This window comes from Equus caballus, chromosome 21 (assembly GCF_041296265.1).
Source record: "Equus caballus isolate H_3958 breed thoroughbred chromosome 21, TB-T2T, whole genome shotgun sequence".
Classification (NCBI taxonomy): Eukaryota; Metazoa; Chordata; class Mammalia; order Perissodactyla; family Equidae; genus Equus; species Equus caballus.
Genome location: NC_091704.1, coordinates 26,829,765 through 26,856,975, shown reverse-complemented (window position 1 = coordinate 26,856,975; position 27,211 = coordinate 26,829,765). Strand labels below are relative to the sequence as shown.

General features: G+C 40.1%; 2 protein-coding genes and 1 long non-coding RNA gene across 7 annotated transcripts in view; 2 read left to right on the top strand and 1 right to left on the bottom strand.

Moving 5' to 3' along the window:
• Positions 1 to 2,911, top strand: part of NDUFAF2 (NADH:ubiquinone oxidoreductase complex assembly factor 2) — a 145,763-nt gene extending 142,852 nt beyond the window's left edge. For all 4 annotated transcript variants that reach the window (XM_001494417.7, XM_005604237.4, XM_023625640.2 and 1 more), the window contains one exon: positions 2,589 to 2,911. In XM_001494417.7, coding sequence (XP_001494467.3) covers positions 2,589 to 2,840 — 252 coding nt within the window. In that variant the 3' untranslated portion in view covers positions 2,841 to 2,911. The remainder of the gene's footprint in view (positions 1 to 2,588) is intronic.
• A 4,125-nt stretch (positions 2,912 to 7,036) lies between these two features.
• SMIM15 (small integral membrane protein 15) lies at positions 7,037 to 11,219 on the bottom strand. Of its 2 annotated transcripts, XM_070246245.1 has the most exons (4): positions 11,026 to 11,219; positions 10,224 to 10,282; positions 9,671 to 9,811; positions 7,037 to 8,578 (listed from the first exon to the last, which is right to left on the bottom strand). In XM_070246245.1, the coding sequence occupies exon 4, from the start codon at positions 8,564 to 8,566 to the stop codon at positions 8,342 to 8,344; it is 225 nt and encodes a 74-aa protein (XP_070102346.1). In that variant the 5' UTR covers positions 8,567 to 8,578; positions 9,671 to 9,811; positions 10,224 to 10,282; positions 11,026 to 11,219; the 3' UTR covers positions 7,037 to 8,341. The 2 variants fall into 2 exon arrangements, with proteins under 2 accessions (XP_070102346.1, XP_014590344.2); XM_014734858.3 differs by lacking the exon at positions 10,224 to 10,282 and having other exon boundaries at positions 11,026 to 11,161.
• LOC102150802 (translation initiation factor IF-2) overlaps positions 9,283 to 27,211 on the top strand; it is a 30,348-nt gene continuing 12,419 nt past the window's right edge. The window contains exons 1-3 of the long non-coding RNA XR_011430127.1: positions 9,283 to 9,312; positions 9,477 to 9,609; positions 10,787 to 11,235. This is a non-coding gene — a long non-coding RNA (translation initiation factor IF-2). The remainder of the gene's footprint in view (positions 9,313 to 9,476; positions 9,610 to 10,786; positions 11,236 to 27,211) is intronic.

The following is a 27,211-nucleotide window of genomic DNA, read 5'->3' as shown; positions in this document are numbered from 1 at the left end:
TAGCTTTGTGGTAGTTTCTACTGTAAAACAGGCTTTCTTATGAAATAATTTCTGTTTAAGTCTACAAATTCCTGTTTTTTCTACCTAACTACTTTCATTTTGTCTATTCCAAATATTTACAAAACTAGATTTCCTTTCATAAGTGATTTATGTTCTGTTTAATTTTTCTGGAAGCTGTTAGCAGGAGTCTGGTAACAATTAGTTTTTAAAAAAAAGACAAAAAGGAAATTCTTTTCTAGGAAAAATTATAGTCTCCATGTTTTTCAACTCTGAAATCTTTAATCCATCTTCATGTGTTAAAATAAGTAACTTACTTAGATTGGCTTTTCATTGCCTAAATAGCTGGTATAAGAAAGAAACTGACTTGGCAGAATAATGGTGAGTAAAGAAAAATTATGTGAAGGCAGGAAAAAAAGAAAGAACAGCTCTCTGCCCTCCATCTCCATTTATGCAAAAGGCATAGGCTTGCACGAGCTGTCAAACTGCAGCACAAGAGGCCGAGTAAAGAAAGTAGGCATGGGCAGCTTCAGGCCATGCGACTGGTCTCCTTATACCACAACAAAGCAAGCTGCAGTCCCGCTTCTCAGTAGCCTCTTGTCACGTGTGGTGGGTTCCTAGTGCCGCTTCAACAGTCCTGAACCTTTCATTCTGCTCAAGAGAAAGAGCTTCCACGAAGACATAGCAGTTCATAGAAGGTCTTGAAGAATGTGGAGATAAGGAAAAGATTTTCATCTACTTCCATTATTTCCAGGATCATATTGATGGATTTCCTTTGTGATGTATGGTCACCTCGCCTGAGAATTCTACAGGGGGTATGAAAGGCAAAGCCAGGCTATTCTCACCCTCACTCATAGCAACTGCTCCTAGACTCATAGTTACTGTGGTTATTAACATAAACTACTCATGGGGAATTGGTCTATGTTGAGGAAATTACAAGAATATTTATAAGTATTCTTTCCCTCACATGTTTGCTTTGAGGGGGAAGTTTCATTAGATGGGCCCTACTTTGTGTCTAAAACTAAAAGTCTATAACACTATAACCCCCAAAACTCTTTTCTTTCCTTTAGGTATAAACCATTATTTTAAATATCAGTGCTTACCTCTTTAAAGAACTATTATTACTTGAAATTCACTGTAGAAACAGACAGGTTGCATCATAAATTTAGATACCCAGGGGCCAGCCCCGTGGCAGACTGGTTAAGTTCGTGCGCTCTGCTTCAGCAGCCCAGGGTTTCGCTGGTTCGGATCCTGGGCGCAGACATGGCACCGCTCATTGGGCTATGCTGAGGTGGCGTCCCACATAGCACAACCAGGGGCACTCACAACTAGAACATACAACTATGTACTGGGGGGCTTAGGGGAGAAGAATAAAAAAGAAAAAAGAAGATTGGCAACAGTTGTTAGCTCAGGTGCCAATCTTTAAAAAAAAAATTTCGAAACCCAGATGTTGCTTTAAGTGTCATTTTTAAAAGTGTTTAAATTAAAAAAGAACTTGGGAGAACTTGTTTTTGTCAGTGTTGTCAGATGATAGTCAGTTACATTAATTTTCACACTTTTTTCATATTATATATGACATGTTCTTAAAAAAATCAGAAAATACAGATAAGCAAAAAGAACATTAGAAAATTTCACCCATTTAGAAATAATCATTAAGATTGAAGAAAAGAGGAAGAGAGAATCAATAAAGATAAAAGATGTAATTACTATATTTCATCTGTTTTTAAGATGCACATCTTTTCAAATTTTAACATGTCTGAAATCAGGATATGTGAAGGAGTTTAATTGCCTTTTTTAGTGGTACATGTACAACGATGCTTCTTAAATTTGATGGTCTTGTATTCAATGAAATATAGCAATAGAGTCTTTGTAATTTGGGGTATAGATTCTTACAGATAGAATAGCAAATCTGAGGGACAGCACTGCATTGCACAGAGTGCTTGCACTGACTGAGGAAGCATTTCCAATAGCAGAGTGCCTCTCTGGAACTGGTCTCTAGGGCGTGCTGAACTCTGATTCCATTCCTATCCTCCTCTTCACTGCCATACCACTCCAGTGGAGAAAGAGAAATAGTTAGGGATTGGTTCTGGCACTATAGAATAAGTGGCCTTAGCATCCATGTTTTAATTCTCACAGAGAATGTCAGACTGGTAGGAGCATCTTTCTGAGGCCATCTCACCTTCACTTCAACTTCAGTAGAAAGTACAATCACTGGTGATTAGTCTTGAGGCAGAAAATAGCTGTTAAGCTTAGAATATTTTTGATAGTGACTATTATGGTCTTGTGTAATATTTCATGTTAAATAGTTTGTTTCACTTATTAGATAGTAAATATTTCTATTTCATGGTCCTTCATGTCTTTGTATTACAGTATATGAGGACAGAGCTGTTTAATTCAAATAACACTGGTGTATAATCAGATAGCTTTTTCAAACTTATCCTGTACATACCTGTATATTATTTAAATGCAAAGCAAGTATCATGTATATATGTACTTTATTTTTTATTAGCCATTTTATTTTCATAAAACCCATGGTTTGGGTTTACTTCTAACTAGAAATTTAATAATTTCTTCCATTTATATACATGCAGGAAATACTAAAGAATGAAAAATATAGAGAAGAAATAAAAATAAAAAGCAAAGATTTTTATGAAAAAGGAAAACTCCTTAGTAAAGAGAACAACGAGGAACTCTTGGCTCCACCAGTGCAAACTCAGATTAAAGGGCATGCCTCTGCTCCGTACTTTGGAAAGGAAGAACCCTCAGCAGCTCCCACCAGCACTGGCAAAACCTTTCAACCAGGATCCTGGATGCCACAAGATGGCAAGAGCCACAATCAATGAATGCAGTGTGGTAAAATCATTTCATTTATATGTATGTGACTACTTTAATGAATAAAAGAGGTAAAAAGTGACTTTGTATTTTCTGACTGTACGGTAGTTCTCTATTCCATTGCACTTAAGAATTCATTTTTAGTATGTGTAAGAAATGTGAGGTGATGAACTATAGAAACCTAACTTCTTTTAGACTTAAAATCCTTCACTTGATTTAGTCATCATTCTGTTTATGAATTTGCCTAGTTTTTCCCTCCTTGCATTGCTCCAAGAAAATTTGGTTGATAAATGAAAAAGACACCATAAAGACCTTGATGAGTAGATGGGACAGAAGCTAGCTTATGATGGGATTGAGGTTAGAGTTTGAAGACAGGAATTAGGACCAATAGAAGTCGGCAGTCCATCACCAAAGTCTGAAAGGAAAGTGAACAGAGAAATGGTATAATAGCTGGAGTTCCATGACATTAAAAATTAGTTTGAGAAAACGGGGGAGGGTTCTCAGAAGGCAGTTGCACTGATAGTGAGGATTCCAGTGGCTTGTATATTGAAGAACAGTGTAGAAGATAATGTGAAAACACTGATTTTATACAAAAGTATTTTTGAAGGGAGGGCCATACATTTTCTGAAGTACACAGCCAAGTTTTTGTTGCTAATAAAGAGTTCTAATTCTAATATAGAGTTCTCACAGTGTTTGGCATTATAATAGGTGCTCAATAAATATGTACTGAATAAGTGACCCAAATTTTAATGCTTTGAATAATACAAGGAAATCCTTGGTTAAATGTTAACAATGAATTCCTAAAAACACAGAGGTTAAGATTTTTACTTAATAGAGGGTAAAAATTGTAATTGCTTGAGAAATAAACTACAGAAAAATACAACTTTATAAAACTTTACACTAAAACAAGTAATCAAATATAATCACCATAACATACTTATTGAATGACAAAAAAGCTCCTAGGTGATAATACTAACATTCCAGCAGCCCCGTTAATATCAGGTTAGCCATTCTGTCTCTTTACATCATCACAAAGTAATATTACATTTACCATACAGGCAAAAAAGGAACTAGCCACTACACAGTATAAAAAGAGGTAATGTTTGTAGTATAATTGATTGTAAATTAAGATGTTCTTAAATCGTGTGTTACAGGAAAAATGTTGTAACATGCTAGAATATTTCTGCCAAATTCCTATTAGCTTATTAGTTATCTTCCATATACATCTTTTGTAAACAAATGCCAGTCTGTTTATAAATATCTTAACATATGACAGAATATACATTAATTTTAATTTTCATGGTTTTCATTTAAAAATATCTCTTTTACATAAGCAGCAAAAGAAAATCTTAGCCAAGAGTCCTTGTGGGAAAATACCTTCTGGTACGGTAAGATGATGACCCTGGCCCACCATTATTAGTAGAGCATGCACTTTCAAAGGGATTTTGAGAAGTGGGAATGAACTTTGTAGTAACCCATCCACATTCCTTTCTCCAAGTTTTTTAGGGTTTTTTTAACGTTTTTTTAGGTGTGACTGGTTGAGTGTTAGGTGGTATATGAACAGAGTTAAATGTCCTACATAAAAATTGGCCCTTAATCTTGGCCTAATTAAGACTGCCTTTCTAAACAATTTTTTTTATACTTGGCTTTTAGGCCAGACAACATGGAAAGTAGAATTAAAGCATTAAATAAAATATTAGCTTGTCCACTGTATTTCACATTTTAAATAGTTATATTTGGGGCATTTACAAGTTGTTTTAATGAAAATGTCTTTCTTCATCTCTTCAAGACAGACTTCAAATCTATGCAAATTTTTAATTTCAAAAGTAAAAATGTTCATTTTGAAATAAAGAGTGTCATATATACCTTAAGTACCTTAAGTACTTCCTCAGAGGTAAATCCTGACTTCCTATGCCTCGCTATACATGCATATAGCATTTTTTTTCAGTAATGGGCTTATTGCATTATATGAACTGCTTAAGTATAGAAAATGTGTTGGCTGTCGAACTTAATCATGTAAGTCTAACCTATTGGCTATGCCTTGGATATTTGAAGTTAAAAATCAACAAAAATGGAGGAAATAATTTTTTTCCCCATTATCTGTTATCCTTTTCCATTTCTACTTCTAACAGATTTCTGGCTGTCATTTATTTCTTAATTTACTCAGCCTTAAACCAATACCATTGCTTTTAATGCTGTCTCGTTAGCCATACTATTTAAACCTTAACCTGAGTTTATTTAGACCAGGCTTTCTCAGACTGCATTTGTGCTCTTTAGGGAAAAACAGGGTGAGGGGAGTCTATGGTAGTCATATTAAGACTCCAAGAAATCACGCAGGAATGAATCCTAAGTTTTACCGTGTGTTTCCCAAACTTTTGGTATTTGAACATGGAATCCCTTTGAATGTTTGAGAAATACAGAATTTGTCCTTGTATCTTTATTCCAGATATGAAGGAAATCAGTAATTTATAACCAATTGCGAACATAAAAACAATCACTTCCAAATAGGAACCAAACTTCTTGTAACTTAAAACTAGATGAAGTCTAACATGCCCTTGGCCACTTTCCTTTACTTCATGAGTAAGCAAAGAAGGAATGGCTGAGGAGCTGTCAATTACAATTTATCTCAACACTGGGTTTCCAGCTCACAGCTTCCCAAGCTTATTTCCAGTTTGCTTACTGTAATTTCAAGAGATAAAAAATGTCCTTGCACATATGATACAGTAATACCATGCTGAACTTTATCACATGGACACTATGGTCAAATTCTGACACACAAACTTACTTTTTTTTTTGTAAAATGTTTGTTACAGGCAGCCTGTTTGTTTTTTCCCCAAAACTAGCCATAAAAAGGATATTGACTGTTATTAGTTCTCAGAACTTCAAAAACAACATAAATAGGTAGGCAATTTTTTAAATTAGTATTCTGGATAATAGTGTATGGGATTATTTCAACAATAGTCCTATGTTACAATAAAAGAAGATTGATCTTTTTGAAGAATCCCAAACCTCACAATAGCCTCTATTTTACATCCCTCCTCCCTCATACACACGCAAACATACAGATACAAATATGATAAAACTTTGTTGATCTCACATGTATAAAAAGGCCCCATAAATGTTGGGAAAAACTGAAGAAATAATATGGCCTATGTCAAACAAATACAAAATTGGCATGTGTTAAGACTTTAACAGAAATTATAGAAAAATAGACTTTTAAATACCGTTAAATTGTCACAATAGAATCAATGAACCACAGCCTTAGTAGATAACTGAGAATTATGTTGAATATCTTTTGCTTCAGTACTTTTACTCTAAAATGTGGCCATAAGCAAGACATACGTATATAAATTCCTTCCATAAACAGCTTGATTGCAGAAACTCAAAACACATTTTGAATATATCTTAACCGAGTTTTTCTTAAAGTGGGCTCTGCAGACCCACGAGGGCCAATAGTTGTCTACAAGGGTTTTTTTTAAAGATTTAATTTCAATGATAATATAAAAAATATATCTTCCATCACCTGAATAACTGATAACAATGAGTTATTTCAGTGCCTGGAGATGTAATGTTGATTACACTGGTGCCAAGCAGGAACTGACGACCTAAAAACCTAAAATAATAGTATAGTCGTTCTCCCTGATCTGTGGGGCATAGGTTCCAGGACCCCCAGTGGATGCCTGAAACCTTGGATAGTAACAAATCCCATATATAGTATGTTGTTTCCTATACATACATACCTATGATAAAGTTTAATTTATAAATTAGGCACAGTAAGAACTTACCAACAATAAAATAAACAATTATAACAATATACTGTAATAAAAGTTAAGTGAATGTGGTCTCTCTCTCTCTCAAAATATCTTATTGTCTGTACTCACCCTTCTTTGTGAGTGATGCAATGTCTAGGTGATGAGATGAAGTGAAGTGAATGATAAGCACTGTGATGCAACATTATTTTCGGACCCCAGTTGACCACTGGTAACTGAAACTGCGGATGGGGGTGGGGGGCTACTGTAATAAGTGTTGTTCAAACCAGTCCATAAACATTCTCAGGGGTCCTTAGGTTCTCATATTTGAGAAACACTGCCCTCAACTTTTACAAGTATGTTTAGTTATAAATGAAATTTTTAACCCTCTAAAAAGTCTAACTTCCATGAATTACTGAATTATTACCTCCCCCCAAAAAACAAAAACCCAGGACTTCTTTATAAAAAAGTATCAAATTTATTTCAATATCTAGTTTCATTTTTCAATGAAAGCTATTGGATAAGTTTTTGTAATTTAAAATTATCAGAGATGAGGAAAACGTTAATAAGATATTAAATACAATGAATAAAATGATTGGACCAATCATTTATAAAAGCCATATTTAATAGTAAAAAATTCCAGTTTTACTACTTAACTGAAGGAAATATCCTTTGGCTCTTTATTTTGAATTTTAACACATTCTCATTTTGACATAATTTACCTTTTCACCCAATTACTAGTATGCCCAACAAAATTTTTCCAAATTTTAAGCTTTTGTTTACCACTTGTGAAATCTGACTTAAAGTTCCTCAAAAGAAATCAAAATTTTAATTTTCACCATGAACCTGTTTGATCAAACAGTATAGGACATTACCACCATGAGTTAAAACAATGACTGGAATAGAAAACAAAAGTGGTATCTATATAATCAGCAAATTATCTGATAAGACATTTTAACTACTTCACATTTCCACTTAGCACAAGTACAAATAAACTGCTTCCAAGGTACTACAAGGTTTGGGGTTTTTACTGCAAGCTTTAAATCATAGTGTTACTCAACGAGTCATCTAAGAAAATGGCAGTGTCCATAAGCACAAAAATTGTTACATCCAGTAGGTGGTATTCTACATAGTCAAGATAATAAGAGAATTCTTTATAAAATTAGATTTTAAAAAATGCAAAATGACCAATAATTACCAGTATCTCAAAGGCTAACATCAGAAAAATGCAGAAAATAGAAGTACTCATTATTTTGCTTTGAGAAAGCCAGAAATGATTCTATTCCAAGAAATAAGCAATGATAAAAGATGTAATTAATTTACTGTATCTCTTTTAAACCAAAGCATACTTTTCACTCAGAGAGGACAATGCTGATTTTTACATTCTTAATTTCCTTTATCTAGACCAGGACCCTATTTTAAGCCATATTTGAATGGAGTTCATAATGAAAAGTCATTTTTCTCCACAGGATGTTTTCATTTCAGTATATAAGTTGCAAAATGGCAAATGACTAGGTCACCTATAAAGAATTTGTAGCATAATAAATGCCAATTTACAAGAACTGTCCACAGACTTTTACACCAAAGCCTAACAGTTGCTACACAGTACATTAAGAGGTCAGAACGTGATTCTTCCATAAGCTCAGACTTCCTTTACTAAATAATACCGTCATAAAATCCAGAGAAGAAACCCTAGTGGGGCCCTTCCAAATTCATAATTTTCCAAATGATTTTCTTCTGGTTTGCGCCGGCTGTTCATTCCTTCAATCCTTTTTTAGTCGTTTAGCTTTTGCAATATTTTCTTGACGTTTTTGTTTCTTCTTTTGTTCCTTTTCCCTGGCCTCAATCATCTTGGCTAATTTCCAGGACAGTACAGCACTTGCTAGAAACAATGGAGTAAGGGCCAAAATAACTGTTGTAAGGAAGCCATATGGGTCCTGTGCAGCCCATTCCACAACATACTCAGCCCAAGCCTTTATATCAAACATCTTTGTAGTGGTCTTAGGAAAAGAGGTGGGGGGACAAGAGAAAAAGACTATGTGGTTAATCAAATTTTGAAAAAGTTACATCATACAATCAATTAACTTAGAATTCCATTAGCACTCATTAGTTTTTTGTTTTTAAAAAGTACTGATTAGGGGCCAGCCTGGTGGTATAGTGGTTAAGTTCGCACACTCTGCTTCAGCAGCCTGGGGTTCGCAGGTTTGGATCCCAGGTGCAGACCTACACACCGTTCATGAAGCCACACTGTGGCAGTGTCCCACATACAAAAAAACAGAGGAAGATTGGCACAGATGCTAGCTCAGCAAAAATCTTCCTCAGGCAAAAATAGGAAGATTGGCAACAGATGTTAGCTCAGGGCCACTCTTCCTCACACACACAAAGTACTAATTAAGGAAAAAGAATTCAACTAGGACACCAGAAGAGTGACACTTAAAAGAGTCCATGTGGCATCTGTCATAAGGACTGTGCATTCTCACATACCTCCTATATTCAAGACACACTTTATTTAGCAGCAGACTTTTATAAGGATGTTGAGTTTTATGCACTCATTCCAGGAGACAGCTGAATCCTGTTTATCATTTTTTGACACAGCCTTAATACCATGAAGTACTAATTAACAAAAGTATGAATTGTCAAATTTGGTGTTTGAAAAGGACAAGCCTCAGAGTATATTAAATGCTTGGAGGAAGGGAGGTAATGGATGGCTGTTTCCAAAAATGAAAAGGAAAAGGTAAGGGAGCCATGATAATATCTGCATTCATATGCTAAGAGATAAATGCAAAATGTGACATGCTACTTCATGTCCTCATTTCAGCTCTGAGGACATAATTTAATAAATTTAATAAATGAGAAAATTAACCCTAACAGGTGACATGTATTTTGTTCCATTTCAAGGTGGTAAGGGAGGGCCATCTGGCAAATGAGGATGGTACGGATTTGAATGAGATTTTCTATTTTGCCCCAGAGGTTTTTCAACCTTTCGTGTTTGTGTCAGCCCCTGTTCAAAGTGGAGAATTAGAATACCCGGGTAGGAAGGGGTGTATATACGGTCACTTACAATTTCAGTTGGGATTTTAAAAAGCATCTACCTTATGCTGGAGCAGTTCTCTCTAACTTTGTCCTGGGTTATCAGAGAGCCAATCAGAACTTCAGATGACCCTTGGCTGGTTGTCTTCTAGAGCTCTACCATACAATTCTGAGAGAAGATTTAAATTCTCTATGTTGAGTGGCTTGAAAAGAATAGATAAAAGAAAGTTTAAGTTGCAACTTTCAGGATAATTACAATACAATTTTAAATGGAAAATTTCCCAATTCTATATATGCAACCTATAAATAAAATGTAGAATTACCTAGCACATTATAGACATTTCCTATCTCTTTCTTTCTTCCTAACTTAAAGAAAAATAATTACTACAACTGCAAATGCCCTGTAAGAAAATCCTAATTACTGGAGAATCAAGTTTTTCACAAAGCTACCTATTTCAACAATAAAATTATTTATGAAGCTCAATGACATATTAAAAGACAAGTCGGCTCACTCATAATGTTACAGCATATCCATTCCCAGATCTTCAACTTTTTATACTAAAAATGTTCTCATTTATAGAATTAGATACATAATTACAAAATCAAACATCTCACCTTACTCTAAAGGGTTTTTTTGCTCCCTATTGTACAATCCGTGCTCTTTATAGAAAAATCTGGAGATAATCAAAACAAAATAAAAATCACCCACGATCTCATCACTTCAAGAAAACTAATGTCGCTGGTTTTAATTATATCCTTCCACGGTTTCTTCATATTTTCAACTGAAAATACATTAAAGTGGCTGACACACTGTTAAATCTCCTAGCCCCCCAGAATTCGTACGCCCCCACGCACACAGTCGAGTCTGGGCTCCACTGAGATCCGTGTTTCTTCAGCTTCTCCAGCCCAGTAATGAACTAACTCACGCAAGATTCAGAGATCAGGAACGCACTTGAAGTCGAGCGGGAGTGAATAACCTGGTTTATGGCAAAGTTTCAGCCATTAACACTAAGAAAGGAGTTACTGTCCACAGGCCACACACGTCCCGTGCGCCCCAACTTCGGACACAAGCGCCCGCGGCTCCCACACTTTCAGGGTAAATATTACTCTTCTTCCTTCTGAAATGGGACGACTGGGGTGATCTCCGGCCCACACCCGCGCCGCGCCCGGAGCTGCAGCTCGCGGCGTCTCAGCGCCCTCCGCACTGGCCTCCCGCCTCCGTCCGCCTGCCCCACCCCCCAGCCGCCCGGCCCTCGGGGCCCCGCTGCCGGTCAGCAGCCCTGACGAGCGCGGCCTGGCGCGGCTCACGGAGCCCGCGCCGCCGTCTCCGCCCGACAGCGGCAGAACCAGCGGCAGCGCCGCCTCCGGCCTCGCACGCATGACGCCCGGGACCCTGGCCTCGGACCCCGACTCCTACCTCACCGCCGAGCCGGAAGCAGGAAGGAGGAAGCCGCAGCCCCCCGCCCCGCCCACAGGCCCGGCGCAGCCCGGATCCGGCCCGAGGAAGTCGCGGGGCCAGTTTCCGGCCGCGCCATTGCCGTGTGGGTCCCGGCACCGCGACTCCGAGGTCGTGGGGCGGGGAGGCGGGGCGGGATGGGACCGCGCTGGGGCTTCCGGGGAGAGGCAGGTGAGGCCGCGCGGGCTCGGCGGCGGCGCCGGGGCCGGCCTCCGGCGTCCGGGAGCGGGCCTTCGACCTCTGCCCCCGAGGTCAGCGGGGAAACAGTCCCCCGCCGCTGGAGTGAGGCCCGGGGGTGGGGGTGGAGGGTCCCGCAGCGGGTCTGGGGCCCCTGGAAACTCAGAGCAAAGAGCGGCAGCAAGGAAGGAGTTGGTCCCCACAAACCGCCCAGAGTCAAGGTGAGGGTCACGCCCCGACTCCTGAAGGTTGTGGCGAGTGCCTTCTGGTTACAGCCCACCCCTGCCGCTCTCGGAATCTGGTGGGACAGAGTTCGAGCGTCGTGGAGGAAACGGAGCGGCGGCTGGGCCGTGGCGCCTCCGCTGAGGGAGAATGCATCCATCTGGCCGGAGAGGGAGTTTTGTTGTTTTCTGTTTGTTTTTAATTTTAGAATCTAACTCACTTAAGAAAGGGGTGATCGATACCTGCCCAAAATAAACTTAATAAATAATTAAACTGGGCGTAGAGTCCCCACAGAGGTACCTGTTCTTTCAGTACACAAATAAAAGGGACGCAAAAGTCAACAAGCGGAAAGTGAGTTAATATTGTCTGCTAACCTACAGGAGCTGGGAGATTCGCTCTGGCTTGGTCGGTGACCAAATTTTGTGATGGCTCGCACTGAACTGCTGTTTGACTACCTCTGCACATGTTGCAAGACCTCTTCACTGTTGTGTGCCAAATAAAGCAGGTTTTCATTCTTGAAAGACTGTAGAATGTTCTCTCTGAGGAGCAAGCTGTGTCATGTATAACTCGTTTGGGTATAACAACAGTAACTATTATTTACCGCGGAGCCGGCTTTTGGCAAATAATCTGATGATCCAGAAAACTGTTCGTGGGGCATATGTTAATGTTTGTATGTTGTATTAGCAGCAGTTGTTTGCTTACGCGTTCTTGTTTGAAAACTTGGATGATGGTTTCCGAGCTTGTGCTGCTGGGACCCAGCCTGTACCTGTAGTGGCCAGAGAAAGCAGACTCAGGCACTGGATTATGTGTACTGAAAACTACCTGCTGGAGGTAACTTGATGTCCTTTTTAGAAACTTGCCCAAATAGTCGTTCCAGGAGGGGGTCAGAATTTATTTTGCCACATCCACTCCAGAGGTCAGTGTGTGTGTGCTTCATTTTGATCGTGGACGGACAGTTTTCCCACTTACTGCCTGCCCCGTCGTTTGCTCGGCTGTAGGACCCCTTGTTAAAAGCATAGGAGTCTTGGGCCGGAAGAAAAGGCGCTTAAGGAGGAAGCGTTTGTAGCTCTTTAGCGCTAGTGTAGACCGTACCCTTACGGTCTAATATTACTGATCTGGCCTCCAGGTCCAGGGCAGACTGCAAACCCGGCAATAGCATAGGGACTTGGCTACAGCTGAGCTCCTTCCCGCAGCCTGCGTTGCCTTAATAAAAGGCGTCGTGAGGATTGGTTCGGATACTGTGGACTACTTTCTATAGTAAAGAGCCTTAGCTGTGCCTTGAGCTTCACAGGCTCTCTCTGCTGATCGGCGTCCTCTAAGTCACTCTGAGCCTGTTTCCTCTTCTGTATGTGGAAGGTGTACTAGGTTATCGCTGGTGTTCTTTCAGCTTTAAAATTCTGTCAGTAGGACTGGATTTGGCCATTTTTCTGGCTTATGCTTCGTAAGCAGCAGCAGAATAAGGAATTTAGTGGAAACCTCATAGCTAGTTTTCTTAAGGTCTTATTCTTTATTTGAAAAGATTCTTAACTGGGTTTTTATTCTCTCAAATGTCTTTCAGAACACCCACTTAGAATAACAAGGAAATAAGGTCTGCTCCTATTTATTTTTAAGATAAAATCTTATCATTCATGTAACTTTAACCAAATTAATTATTAAACCTTACACTGTTAATTAAGGAGGGCTTTTGTTTGTGTAAGAATAATTCCTGTGTAGCATATCACAACGACCATCCCCATCCACACTAGTTACTCTTATTACGATGGAGCCCTAAAAATTCTAAGTTTTTTCTCTTAAGAAGGTAAATCCTAATCGTTGTCATTTGTTTGCTTAAAAATCTTTTTCCCTTGGTTGATGCAAAGTTACGTTTTATCCTGACTCTTGTTACAGTTGTGAATGAGTGAAACCTGAATAAGATTCTGTTATAATAATCCAGACTTGACTAAAGATTTTGAGAGCTTTCTTACCTGCTCAACATTTTGTGCTTATTTCTCTGCACTAACACTTCACATATTTGACTTATTTTGTTGGAATTGATTTCTTCCCTAAGTTTTATTTTGAGTTTTTTCCTTCCCTTGAAACACAATGCAAATACATTTCTTGATAGGCACATTTATGTGATTAAAAAAACAATAATCAGGTTTCAGTGATATTTGGAAGATCATACTGAAGAAGAATAATTTTTTTTTAAAGACTTTCTTTATTTTTCCTTTTTCTCCCCAAAGCCCCCCAGTACATAGTTGTACATTTTGGTTGTGGGTCCTTCTAGTTGTGGCATGTGGGATGCCGCCTCAGTATGGCTTGATGAGCGCTGCCATGTCCACGCCCAGGCGAACCGGCGAAACCCTGGGCCGCCAAAGTGGAGTGCAAGAACTTAACCACTCGGCCACAGGGCCGGCCCCCTGAAGAATAGTTTTTTAAAGTTATTGAGTAGTTACTGTGTACCAGGTACTGGGCTAGATGCCTCGCATCTATTATCACTTAATCCTGAGACTGCACAGCTCCACAGGATCGTATTCTTATGCCCATTTTACAGATAAGGAACCAAAGACTTAAAAAGTAGAGCAGAATTCTAAACACATCTGGCCAAAATCCATGCTCTTTTTTAATGTCCAAGGACTTGGCAAAAAATGCAGATTTCATAAGATGAAAGTATGTTTTTTGATTGTATAATTGTTAATTAACTGATAATCACAACTAAAATCTTCTCATACTTCAAAATTGTCTATCGCCCACGTGGTGGCAGCATGTCTCAAAGAGCTGGTGTGATGTGGAGGGTTTCTCCAACCCTGCCAGCTGATTTGCTGCCTCATCCCACATATGTGACCTGTCTGTCAACCTCTGACTTCTGTGTTGGGCCCTTTCACTGCTTAGACCAGCCCATCAGTGATTCACTGCATCTTCCATCCTCCCTTCAGCCTCGTCTTCTGAATGGGTCAGACTCTGCCAATTTGCTTTCATCCTGTTTTACCTACAAAGCATCACCAAATTATTATTTTCTAGAAAATTCATTCAGGCCTATCAGTAACATGAAGAATGTTTTTTCAAATATTGTTACTTTTCACCCACTGTTAAATGTAATTTGGCAGGAATACATTCTAAACTAGTTACCTAGCTGATATTATTGTGGAATACTTGTTTAAATTAGAAGGCATGCTTCTTAAACTTATGCAATACACCAATTAAGGAGATAATGAAAAGCTTTTAAAAGATAGAGTTAGTCTTCAAAATAAGAACAAGGGTTCTTATTCGGTGGGGAGAATTGAAGGGTTATATAATTCAGAAGGAATGCATATAAATATATAACAGAATAGTTAAACCTACTTTAGCAAAAAAATGCTTGTAACATTGGTCTCATATCTTTCCAGGGCTACTGCCTTCCCAGAGGTTTCAGATCAGGTGCCCCCTCCTCACAAAAGCCCTCTGTACGCCGTCACTTTTTCTTTTCACAGCACTTTAATCTGACATCTTACATGTTCCCTGGCTTATTGTCTGTTTTTCCCTGTAGATTGTAAGCTGTATGAGATCAGTTACTCCAGTACTTAGAATATTGTTTTGAATAATTGATTCTGAGATAGATCATTGCTACTTACACATAAAACTGTTAGTGTTTGAATGAATCATGCAGTAATCTAAGTCCTGGGAATTTGTGAAGCTTGTACTGAAGTACCAAACTGTTGTAGTATGTTTTCAAAGTAATAAGGGATGTCCCCATAAGAGGTCTAAAGATTAGTAAATAAAGATGTTTGGGGAAAGGTAAAAATAATTGTGGTTATCTTGTTAATGAAAGAAGAGTAGTTGCTTAATGATTTCCATGTATGTGTAAGGAACGAAGTGATTCATTATCTTCAGTGATAAGATAAAAGGAATTAGTCCTAGACTGTAGGTGCTAAGATTTGAGATAAGAACAAGCTAGACTAGAGATCTAAATAGAGATCTTTGAAAATGGGGCGAGAGTGTATGTCCACACAAGATGCCCTCTCTAGCTATTTTCCAGCTTTATGATTCCCACTGCAGACTGCAGGGGAGAGACTTAGATTAGATAGCAGCTGCTTCTCTCATTGACTATACCTTGCTGCCCCTGGCCTTTCCATACATTTTAGAAGCATTTCCGTGTGTTTGAGAACAGTTAGTACAGGCAGTTACATATCACTTCTTTGGGTAGTTTATAGAATTTTTTTCACATACTGGAACTTGTGTGTTTCTGCTTTTTTAACACGAGAACTGTTTACAATTCTATATCTCCAGAATGTACTATACATGCACATGGAGCAAACTTACTCCTTGTAGTTAGAGGGCACCCTTTTGGAGGGTTAAAATTTCCGGTAAATCCTTCTGAAGCCTTGGTTTGCAGTCCTGTTAAGGTGATGAGAGACACTAAGCTTTCCTGCTGGATCTAGAGGTTCAAATATTCGGCCTCTCCCTAAATGATGTAATTATGTCAGCCATGTCAAATCTTTTATTCCTGTGCTGAGGTCTCCTAGCCATTAAATAAGAATTGCTGCTAGTTGGGAAAACTAATCCATGTATGAGAATCCTTCAGTGCAAGAACAGTGTGTATTGCAGGCAGCGTCACCTGCACTAAGTAGCGTTTTAATTTGATACCTCCCACCTTCGCCTCAGCAAGCTATCCGAAGTAACAATATTAACCACATTTTAACCACATTTGCTATATGATATTGTCAGGGACATTGTCCTTTGTGTCATACCCTTTATAACAAGTCCCATGTAAGATATTTTGGAATGTGACTCTAAAAAAAATTTCGGAAACCACTTTTTGATAGTAAGAATTTCGCGCCTCTTTGATTTGGCTATCAGGAAGCTCAAGAACCAAATTGAAATCCGTGTTAACATCTCTCCTGACCTGCATACTTGCATTTCTTTCTAAATATATTCTTCCAGGACAGGTGTTCTATATCTATTATTATTGTGTATGTGCATGTAGTAAGTCACCTCAAATCCTTGGTGAAATAAGGCATCGTATAGTTTGCCTGGAGATCAAGTGTTTGAAACTCAGGCCTTTACAGACTTTTGATATGTAACAGATAGTTATTTGCTAGTAAAATCCTTCCAATGTTTAATCTTTATGTTTATTTTAAAATTCTGTATTATAACCGTATCATTCAGAACTTGAGAACGTAGGAAATCATTGTTCGTATTTGCATCCTAAAGTGTACTTCTGAAAGCCAGTTTTGGCCTTAAATAGCCATTGGGGTATAATGCGTATATTTGGAATCTAGTTTAAAAAGTGAACAAAAATTTCCTGGTGCCAGGCTATAAATATAGTTCCTTAAATCGTCACTTAGAGACATATCCTCGTCCCAAATTGCTTTTGCTGAGTTCACAGTTTATGTTCTTAGGCTTTAAGTCAGGAAGTGAAACAGTCTGAAATCCAAAAACTCCCTTCTGATTCACATACGTCCTCTTGAAGTATAATAAATAATAGTGGTGCGTATGATGGCTTTATAAAAGCTTTGAATTTGGAGTTTTCCTTAACTTTTAGATTTGACCTTGATCAACTAATTTCGCACTCTCAATAATAATACCTGCTTTCATACAGAAAGTGAGACCAACGTTCTCTTGAGATTCTTTTCATCTGTAGGTTTTAATATTCGATTGTAGGACTATACTGCAATTGTAGACTTGTATTATTAATACATATAGGTGTATAAGAATCTGGTTTACTCTCTAGTTCTAGTTCATATTTGATCTCGTTATATGGACCAAAGAAATCATTTAATGTTTCCGTGCCTGGGTTTCCATGTCCATAAAATAGAATTAATAACACCTGTTTTTTGCAACACTGACTAGTTCATGAATAAATTTGTAGCTTCCTTTTTATAACAGGTTGTCTTCTATAGAATTTGTTTGTAAGTTCATTGTTGGGAGTTTACACAGGTTCCCTGGGAATTACGTTATAGTGGTTAAGTTCTTCATTTAGCCTGTAAATGCCTGTTTGACACACAGCGTAAGTGGTTTCAATACTAGTAATAAACTAGTAAAAATTAAATGAATTTTTGATTGCCTTGTACCACAGTAAGATTTTATAACAAGTAATAGAATATGGATTTGTCTGAGTCCTTTTTTTTTCAAATTTTTCTGTCCTAGAGAGTATGAGTGCTTTGCCAGCACTTTTTGACCGTCTTACCATATACGCAGTCCAGGAATCACTGTTGCAGCTTTTCAAGTCTGCTAAAGCCTTTTATATCACAGGAAACTAAAGGTACACATGGGTCTATAAGTTATTCATGTGTATATACAATGCATATGGAATATATTCATATACATTAATCTGTGATGTGCCCCTCTCCCCACTTTATTGTCTGTAGAATGAAGTACAAACTCCTTAGAGGAGCCTAATAATTCTTACCAGTCTGGCCCGACCTGCTGTATAAATCTTCCACACGAGAGAGGACCATTTATTTCAGACCCCTGCAGCTCTAAGAGATGCTTTCTTAGTGCAGTGATTGATATATAGACTCTGAGACCAAACTATCTGGTTTGAATCCCAGCTCTGCCTCTTGCTAGGATGATGAGGCAGCTATGAGAATGTACCTCACAGACCCCCAAGACAAGGAGCTCAGTTGACCAAGGGCCTCTGCTGTGCTCTGAAATTCATCACTATGTGCCAAGACTTCAGTTCTTAAGCAGCTCAGTGGCTGAACGTGGCAGAGTTACTAAGGAAGGCCTGTTTGGGGGAGACACAAGGCTCCTCTGATGGCTGGCTGGGGCTCAAGGACTCCTCCATTACCTTGCCAAGCCTTGCTTAGGCTACATGGCGGTTTAGGACACTTCTACCCAACCTTCTTTCCCTCTCCCTTTCACTTGGGGTTAGACTTGCATCATGGTCTGACAGTCCACCCAGACTTGCCCAGCTGCCTCTCCATGTTCTCTCACAGATAGTCCCCCTAATAAAAACTTTATACATTTAATCCCATCTTGGCCTCTAAAATGGGATTTGGGACAAGCTCATCCTTTACTCAGCCTGAAGATGCCACCCTGGTTAGTAGGTGGGGCATTCATCACCCCTGGCGTAAGGTTGCAGATTAATTCCTAAAGATTTCACCAGTTGACCTGGAACAATGTCCCAGTGGAGGGGAACTGTGGTAGGTGTGATTATACACATATTTGAAAAATATGGGAGGAATAAATACCTACAAAGACAACTGAGTTGGCTGATTACTGCTAAGTTGTATTGAAGCACTGCAGAAGGAAATGAGGAACAGAGCTATTAACAAACAGTTAATAGCTAAGTGTGAGAGCTGGAGGGCTTTTGAGGCAGCTTCCTTTATCACCTGTAGTGGAAGGACAGACTCAGTTGAACCACAGGCTGAAGGGCTAGCTAATTACTGGAGTCACAGAGCTCCAAAGACACTTGAGCATTGAATGAGTATTGAATAACAGAGCAGGTCTGTTAATGTGAAGGTGGGGAAACCTGGGATCTTAAACATGGGATGGGATCATCTGGGTGGGTGCCCCTGCGACTTCCTCTGGCCCTTCTCCAGTGAGAACCAGCATATTTGCTGTGCTGGAAGATGCTACAGAAGCCTCTTCCCCACCCCCCACCCCCCCCCCGCCCCGTCCCCTCCCCCCACCAAAAAAATAGCCCTCCTCTCCTACACTGCCCTCCCTCTTCCTTTCCTGGCTGCCAAGCCAATAACTAGCCAATAACCAAGCCAATAACTGGGTTAAATCCCATCATAACCCAGCTAGGACATACTGGGTCTGTTAAGGAAGGAAAGAGACTATTTCCCTAGAAAATTGCAAGGTTTAACTGGCACATGCTGGCAGGAACCAGGGGTGGACTCCTGGGATTGGATTCTAAAGGTGTTTGTTCAAGGGAGCATGAATGTGACATTGGATAAACAAGAATTCATTCACTTGGGGGCACTTTATCAGGTGTGGGGAATTTAGCACCCCAGCAAGAATCCTGATATATACTGAATGTGTCTCCCCAAAATTCCTATGTTGAAACCTAATGCCTGGGTGATGGTATTTGCAGGTGAAGCCTTTGGGAAGCGATTAGGTCCTGAGATTGGAGCCCTCATGAATGGGATAAGTGGCTTTATAAAAGAGGCCCTAGAGAGCTCCCTTGTCCCTTCCACCACGTGAAGACATAGCAAAAAGGCCACCATCTGTGAACCAGGAAGTAGACTCTCAGCAAACACCAAATCTGCCAGCACCTTGATTTTGGACTTCCCAGCCTCCAGAACTGTGGGAAATACGTGTTTGCTATTAAAGTCACTCAGTCTATGGTATTTTGTTATAGCAGCCCAAGACTGAGAAGATAGACTCCAATGGTAAGGGGAAACTTGCTAATAGATGGCTCTTAGAAACTAAGGGGAAAAATAGGCAATTCTCAGTAAAGTGAGAAATGTCTGAGTTGCACTGGCAGACTGTAGAGGAATGAATAAAGAGGCTAAGCAAAGTGGGCAAGCTGGAATGGATATATTAGATAAGGCCAGAAGACCCATCAGCATTATGCTCCAAGAGAGGGCCCAGAGAACACACCATTCACCCAAGGTCTTCAGGAAAGCACTGATGAGAAAGGCATTAGCATAACTGAGAAGTTTGGTGGTAGTTCTCTCTGCAGGCCAGAGGTGGAGGTGGGAGAAGCAGCCACAGAGATGGCTTGTTAACATCCATGGGAATAATAGAGGCTGGGTGGTGTTGCTTACCTGCCAGAAGCTAGAAGGCCACAATTACCATAATGACTAGCAAGGTCATTCTGGCAACCAAAGGAGCTTGACCCACGAAGAGTTATGGAGTTGTAACCGCAGGACCAGCTCAAACCAGTCCTCGAGCATAACAGGATATCTAGTTTTGCAGGTACAACAGAGCCAAAGTTGTAAATCGTGTAACCTGGGTATGCACAGAGGAGGAAAATCTTAACTTCAAATAACACTTGGGAACCAATGTTTCTTACCTGCGGAACCTGGAGGATGAGCAAAACCTGAATGCTGGAGCCTTTTCGAAAGTGAGGAGTCCGTTGTCCAGGAAGATCCTGTGCTGAACTCTGCCTTTCCATACCTTACCTTGGATGGCCAAGTCTAACGCCCTCCAGTGGAAACCTGCCCTACCAGTGCTTCGGCATGCCAGCCTGTTCCCCCGAACCCCTTAAATTTTGCCCCAGACCTTGGATTGGGGAGATTGGAGCCCTGCCTTCTGTCTCCTTGCTGGTTGACTTCACAATAAAGCTCGCTCTTTTTTCAAAAGCTGGTGCCATAGTATTGGCTTCTATGAGTGTCAGGCAGTGAGCCCTTGCTCAGTAAGAGAGACAGTTAATAGAGCATAGTCTCCTTAGGACAAAATAGATAGGGAGTCCACAGGGTACTGATTAACATCTATTACCATAAAAAGCAAGAATACCATAAAAAGGAGGCTGAGGGCTGTCACTGCAATGAAAATCTTGATCCCTTGCTTAATTCACAGACCTAAGACAATTTTCAGATTCAGAACTGGTTTCCGACTATGGATAGGTTCCTAGGAGGAAGAACCCTTACCACACTATGGCAAGTACATAAACACATGACACTTGCCCCCAAAGGGCTCTATTGGCATCTATTTGAGTGACTGTACACTGGGAAAAGGGGAATAATCAGGTATTGTTGACACTATTGGTCACAGGATCTGAGTTGATATTGATCTGGAGATCTAAAGCACCATCACGGCCTTCCTGTTAGAATGAGAGCCTATCAGACCAGGTGTTCTGGCTAAAGTTACTCTCAGAGTGAGCCTACTGGGTCCATGGAGCCACCCAGTGGTAATTTCCTAGTCTCCAAGTGCATAACTGGAATCTATATATGCAGCGATTGGAGTAACTGCCACGTTGGGTCCCGGGTCTGTGGAGTAAGAGTTATCGTAGTGCAGATTGCCAAATGGAACCCTCTGAAGCTGCCTCCCACTCCTGCCAAGATAGTAAATCAGGCACAATATTGTATCCTGGGGGAATGAGGGAGATTAGTGCCACCATTTAAGGCATAAAGGATATGGGGGTGCAGGTGCCAAGTCTGTTTCTTTAGTTTACCAGTCCAGCCCCTAAAGAAACTGGATGGATCCTGGAGAATGACTTTAAACTACTGCTGACTTAACCAAGTAAGAACCGTCATCACAGCTGCTCTGCTGGACTCGTTGCTAGAACAGATTAATAAGGCCTCAAACACATGGTATGTCATTGATCTGGCATTGCATTTTTTCCATTCCAGTTGGAAAAGAGGATCAGAAACAGTTCACATTCACAATGAACAGTCAGCAATATTCGTTTAGAATGAGTTTTGTCTCAGGGCTATGTTAAGTCTTCCATGCTTGGTCATAATAGAACATGAAGAAATATGAGCCACCTAAATATCCCTCAGAACACAACACTCGTCCATTTTATCGACAACATCATGTGGATTGGACAGACAAGCAAGAGGTGGCTAATATGCTAAAGGCTTTGGTACAGTACGTGCACCCCAGAGGATGGGAGGTAAATACTATGCAGAGTTAGGGACCAGCCACTTCAGTAAGGTTTTTATTTTTTTTTTTTTAACTCTTTTTTGAGGAGGATTAGCCCTGAGCTAACATCTGCTGCCAATCTTCCTCTTTTTGCTGAGGAAGACTGGCCCTGAGCTAACATCCGTGCCCATCTTCCTCTGCTTTCTATGTGGGATGCCTACCACAGCATGGCTTGCCAAGCGGTGCCATGTCCACATCCGGGATCCAAACTGGTGAACCCCAGGCCGCCAAAGGGGAACGTGTGCGCTTAACCACTGCACCACTGGGCTAGCCCTTCAGTAAGGTTTTTAGAGGTCCAGTGGTCAAGGGAGTGCCAGGATAGCCCTCCAAAGTGAAGGACAAATTGCTGCCTTTTGAAACCTTTATCACAAAAAAGGAAGTAGAGCACATTGTAGACCTCTCTTTCTTTTGGAGGCAACACATTCTATAACTAGGAATAATGCTGTTGCTCACATACGAAGTGACCTAGAAGGCTGCCAGCTTTGAATGGGGCCCAGAGCAGGAAAGGGCTCTGCAACAGTTCCAGGCTTCAGTGCAAGCAGCCCTGACTGACATTTGGACCATATGATCCAGCAGACCCTAGTGGTAGTGGTGGGAAAAGATGCAGTGTGGAAGTTATTGCAAGTCCAATGGGAGAATCACAACACAGGCCCCCTGGGATTCTGGAGCAGAGTCATGCCATCTGCAGCAGAAAATTGTCTGTCCATTGAGAAGCAGCTCTTGGCATGTCACTGGGCCATGTGGAGACTGAGCACTTGACCATGGGACACTTCATCCTGCCCCTCCTCACAGTCCCTATCCAAGCGAGGGACTGAGTTTCTAACTCCATCATTCCATCTATATTTATTAGTTGACATTCTAATAAAAGGAAGTGTTTTTCCTTCTTCCCCACTCATTTATTTGTAGCAAATGGACTCGTGGATTCTTAGTCAACAAATTAAAATCCATTACTGTCATTATTTATTTGGATGTTCTCATTGTCCCATATTTGACCAGTGGGAGCTCCACAATGGGTTCTGCGTATGACAGGAGCCCGAGATGTGTCACATCTTCATCATTCTCTGAGCCCTTTCTTACTTTTTGGTACAATCAGATGTTCCAGGCTCATCTTGTTCTTTCCCCTCCCCAGCCCTGGAATCAGCTGTTTCTTCAGGGAGCCCTGCTTTCTGTTCATGGAGAATGGTGTTCAGGAAACAAGTGCTTGGTTCGTTCATTGCTACTTCTGTGTCACTGCTTGTAGTCCCTCTCAGCAGACAGATACATATACAAAAATCTATATTTATCTCTGTGTCTGTTAAAAATGGCAAGTTTATACTGATACCCTCAATTCCAGTCTGTCACTACTTTCTAGTCTTCCCCTTTTCCATATTTGTAACTCCGCCAACAGACAGAAACCTGACTGCCATTATCCTCAGTATATTTACTCATTTGCTCAAGGCTAGAATACATGGAAGGTGGTTTTAGAATTGCTAGCTCATACTACTATGAAGAGAAAACTTACTGGATTTTTAGGTAACCTGTCTGTTTTCAACCTGTTTCTCAGTTTGGCAGCCATCTGAGCCATCTTTTAAGGAAGGTTAATAAATTCAAACATAAGCCCCAAATAAGCGTGTGTAGGCCATGAAAACTGGATGGCTCAGGGGATGCATGGTTAAAGGGCTATAGAGCTTCAACAGTCCAGGTCACTAGTTTCAATCCTCGTGTGTGCTGTAACTCACAGTGGTTGACACAGAATTGTTTATGTTGGATGATAGTAGATGATCGTGGCTTTATCTTCTAGGTCTTAGTGAGTATAATCACGTCACTAAGAATTGCCATCTCAGCTGAAGGAAAGGGCAGATTCCCCCCCAACAGTGCTGTTTAATCATCTTAAAAGCAAACTACAATAGATGGTCCATAAGTCATTTCTGTCCATGCATGAAGTACTTAAAACACAATTTCTGTTACATCTTTAAAAAAATCTTGCTTTATGACCATATCCTTTTGAAAATCATGTCAGGTTTTATGAGCTACTAATATTTTTTAACAAATATTTAGGAAATGATTCAGGGAAAAAAGTGCTATCAAAGGCAGTACTCTTAATCTGGAAAGCTAGCTCTTTCTCTCAGCACCAAAAACTAATTGATTTTTGGGAGATGGCGTATCATAGTTGGAATATAGATTTAAAGTTTAAGGTTTTGTGTAAATGTGCTATCACCATCATGTCCAAGAGTACAAGTCATTTGTGCCTTGGTAAGTGTTTCTTTTGTCTTTTAGTACTTTGTGTAATTTTGTTAAATGCTTTTAAACAATTTCAACTTGCCATCTTAGCATTAAATGGTAAGTAGTCCAAAGACGAATGAATCCTTTTATATTGATAAGATCTTTGATGAAGGCTTAAATTTTCATTATTGAGGTCAGCATTCAATGTTGTCCAATACATTGGCTCTTTCCTCTAAAATGAGGGGTAAGCTTAAAACTGATAACTCTCATCTGCATAAAGTCAGTGCATTAACTTGCCTATTTTGCTTGGCATTTTACCTTTAGATTTACTGTTACTTGCCCTTCACTAAAAACAAATTTTATATTGAATTCTTAAAGTTGCCTGTTTTCTGTTAACTCATATAACTAGGAATATGTTCGGGAAAAGAAAGAAGAGCACTTTTAATCTTTGAAAAGCTCATTGACCTAATTCATAAGACCATGTGAAGGTTGGAGCTATGCAAGCCGACCTGCCTTGATGTTATCCTGTCTACATGTCCTTCAATGAATGCATCTATACTTAGATAATGAAATAGAAAATAGAAATTATTATTAAAAAGTACACCTGTCACTCTACTTTTACTTCATCTCTGCCAAAGCAGGTTAGATCCGTTTTATAAGGAAACCAATGATGTACATGCTCCTAATGTTAAGATAGTCTGGTTGGGACTCCTTTAAGGTAAGTTAATTTTTAGGCCAAGTGTCATTAAAGGTCTGTGCAGCTTCTACGATGGCTCCCAGTGATGCTCATTTCCTGGTAACCATACCCTTGTATTATTCCCTCCCGTTGAGTTTGGCCTAGACCTAATAACATGCTTTCGATGAATAGAATATGGCAAAAGTGATGGGATGTCACTTCCAAGATTCAGTTACACGAAGATTCTGGCTTCTATCTTGCTCACCCTCTCTTGCTCTCTCACTTGCCCACTTTAATGGTAGGCAGTTGCCATGGCGTGAGCTGCCCGATGGAGAGGCAGGGGAACCAAGGAGGGATTCTGGCCAACAGTCGGTGAGGAGCTGGATCTTGCCATAACCATAGAAGTGGGCTTGGCTGCAAGCTCTTCTGCCCTGTCGAGGCTTGAGACGACAGCAGCCCTGGCTAATGCCATGAAAGCAGTCTTGTGAGACATCCTGAGGTCCACTGTACCCAGATTTCTGACCAGGAGAAACGGAGATATTAAGTGCTGACCAGGAGAAACTGTGAGATATTAAGTGTTGGTTGTTTTAAGCTACTAAATTTGGGGGTAATTTGTTACTCAACCATGGATAAACTAATACAGTGTCCTTTTGAAAAATAAAAAATCACAAAAGACCCTCAAACTCTGTATTTTCTCGGTACATCTTTACTAGCATTTCCAGATAAATGATTTAGCACCCTGGTTTTCAACCACTAACAACATTAGAATCATCTGGGAAATTTTTTTAAAATACAGGTGCCCGGGCTTCATACTCAGAAATTCTATTTGAATTGGTCTGTGGTGGGGTGCAGGCCTCCGTGTTTTTAAAAGTTTCCTAAGTAATTCCGGTGGGTAGATGAAGAATCACTGATTTAGTAGAAATCTATTTATTAAGCTCCTTCTGAATACCGGGTTTAGGAATATAACATTGAATGGGATGTGGAGCTCGCCCTTCATTCATAGGTCAGAACAGAAGACAGACAGGTAAACCAACAATGACAACAGTGTGACAAATGCTCTGGTAGAGTTATGTACAAGGTGACATAAGCACAGAAGAGGAAACTCCTAACGCAGCCTGATAAAGTCAGAAAAAGTTTGACAGAGAAAATGTTAGGCCAAGTAAGTCTTCAGCTAAATATAAAAGCTAGTCAGCTAGAACATGGGGGATAACATATTGCAGGCAAAGAAATAATAAGAGTAAGGGCACAAAGTTGTTAGAGTATGAGCAGGGAGAGGGGATGTTCATATTCGAGTCATGGGTCAGGGAAAAACTCCAGAAAGGCAGAGAGAGTTTTAACAGACCACAAAATTAGGAGTACAGGGACCAGTCAGGATGAGGACATGGCCTATGGTGGTGGTGGAAGGAATGAAGAAGAGAGGGGAGGAGTGATTTCCTGTTCAGGGCATGTAATGGGCAGGACTTGCAAGTAGGCACTGAAATGCAAAGGGAGGAGCCCATGACGACTCCCAGGCTCTGGCTTGACGGTTGTGTGGGTGGTAGACTGCGACTTTGGCAGCAAATATGGGGGAGGCAACAGCAGCAGACAGAGGGAAATCAACTGTTCAGTTTCAGACCTAAGTTTAAAGCCTCGGAAGAAACAACTGGTTGCAGTTGGCGCTGGAAATGAAAACCAGTTGGCACGTCACTTGCCAAAAAAGCACATCTTTGTGGATAATTTTGTGTATTTGGAAGTAATCGAGAACATAGCTTCTGTTTTGTCTTCACATGTTTTGGTGATTTGTAATCAGCTTCCAATAAAACCAGGAAGATCTTGAGAATTAGCTATTTTGGCTTTTAGAAAGCATTCTATTTCACTAAACCAAAGAAACCTTTAAAACTGAACTATGTAAGCTGTTTTTCACTATTTATTGTTGTCCACTGGCTCCAGTTCACTCACACCACATGCTCTCCTTAGATGCCTTTGCCCCACTGCCCACTTAGGTGAGTGACACCGTGGTTTACCCAACTATTAGTAGCATCTTAAACTGACATGAGATTACATTGTGTTATGAGGTGGGAAGGGTTCGGATGGTGACATCTACATGTCCTCATTATGATCTGGTCATTGTTTTAATTTCAAAGGAGCAATACATTCAGCTCAGTACTTCAGTCTATTTAAAGCATGTTAACCCCGGGCGCAGAGTAACATTACACATTCTTATTGTAAGTCCCTGACACTGTAATATGTGCTTTCCAGTTTCAATCTACTCACCTGTTGTGGCCACTTTGCGTTTTTTTTTTTAAGGAGCAAGGATATCTGGTATTCCCGTTATTCACTATCAATTGACAATTTTGAACTTTTGAAATTATTCCTTCCTTCATCTGGATAGTTCAT

Coding starts and splice junctions, on each gene's coding strand:
- SMIM15 (XM_070246245.1), bottom strand. CDS start 8,566: ATGTTTGATATAAAGGCTTGGGCTGAGTATGTTGTGGAATGGGCTGCA.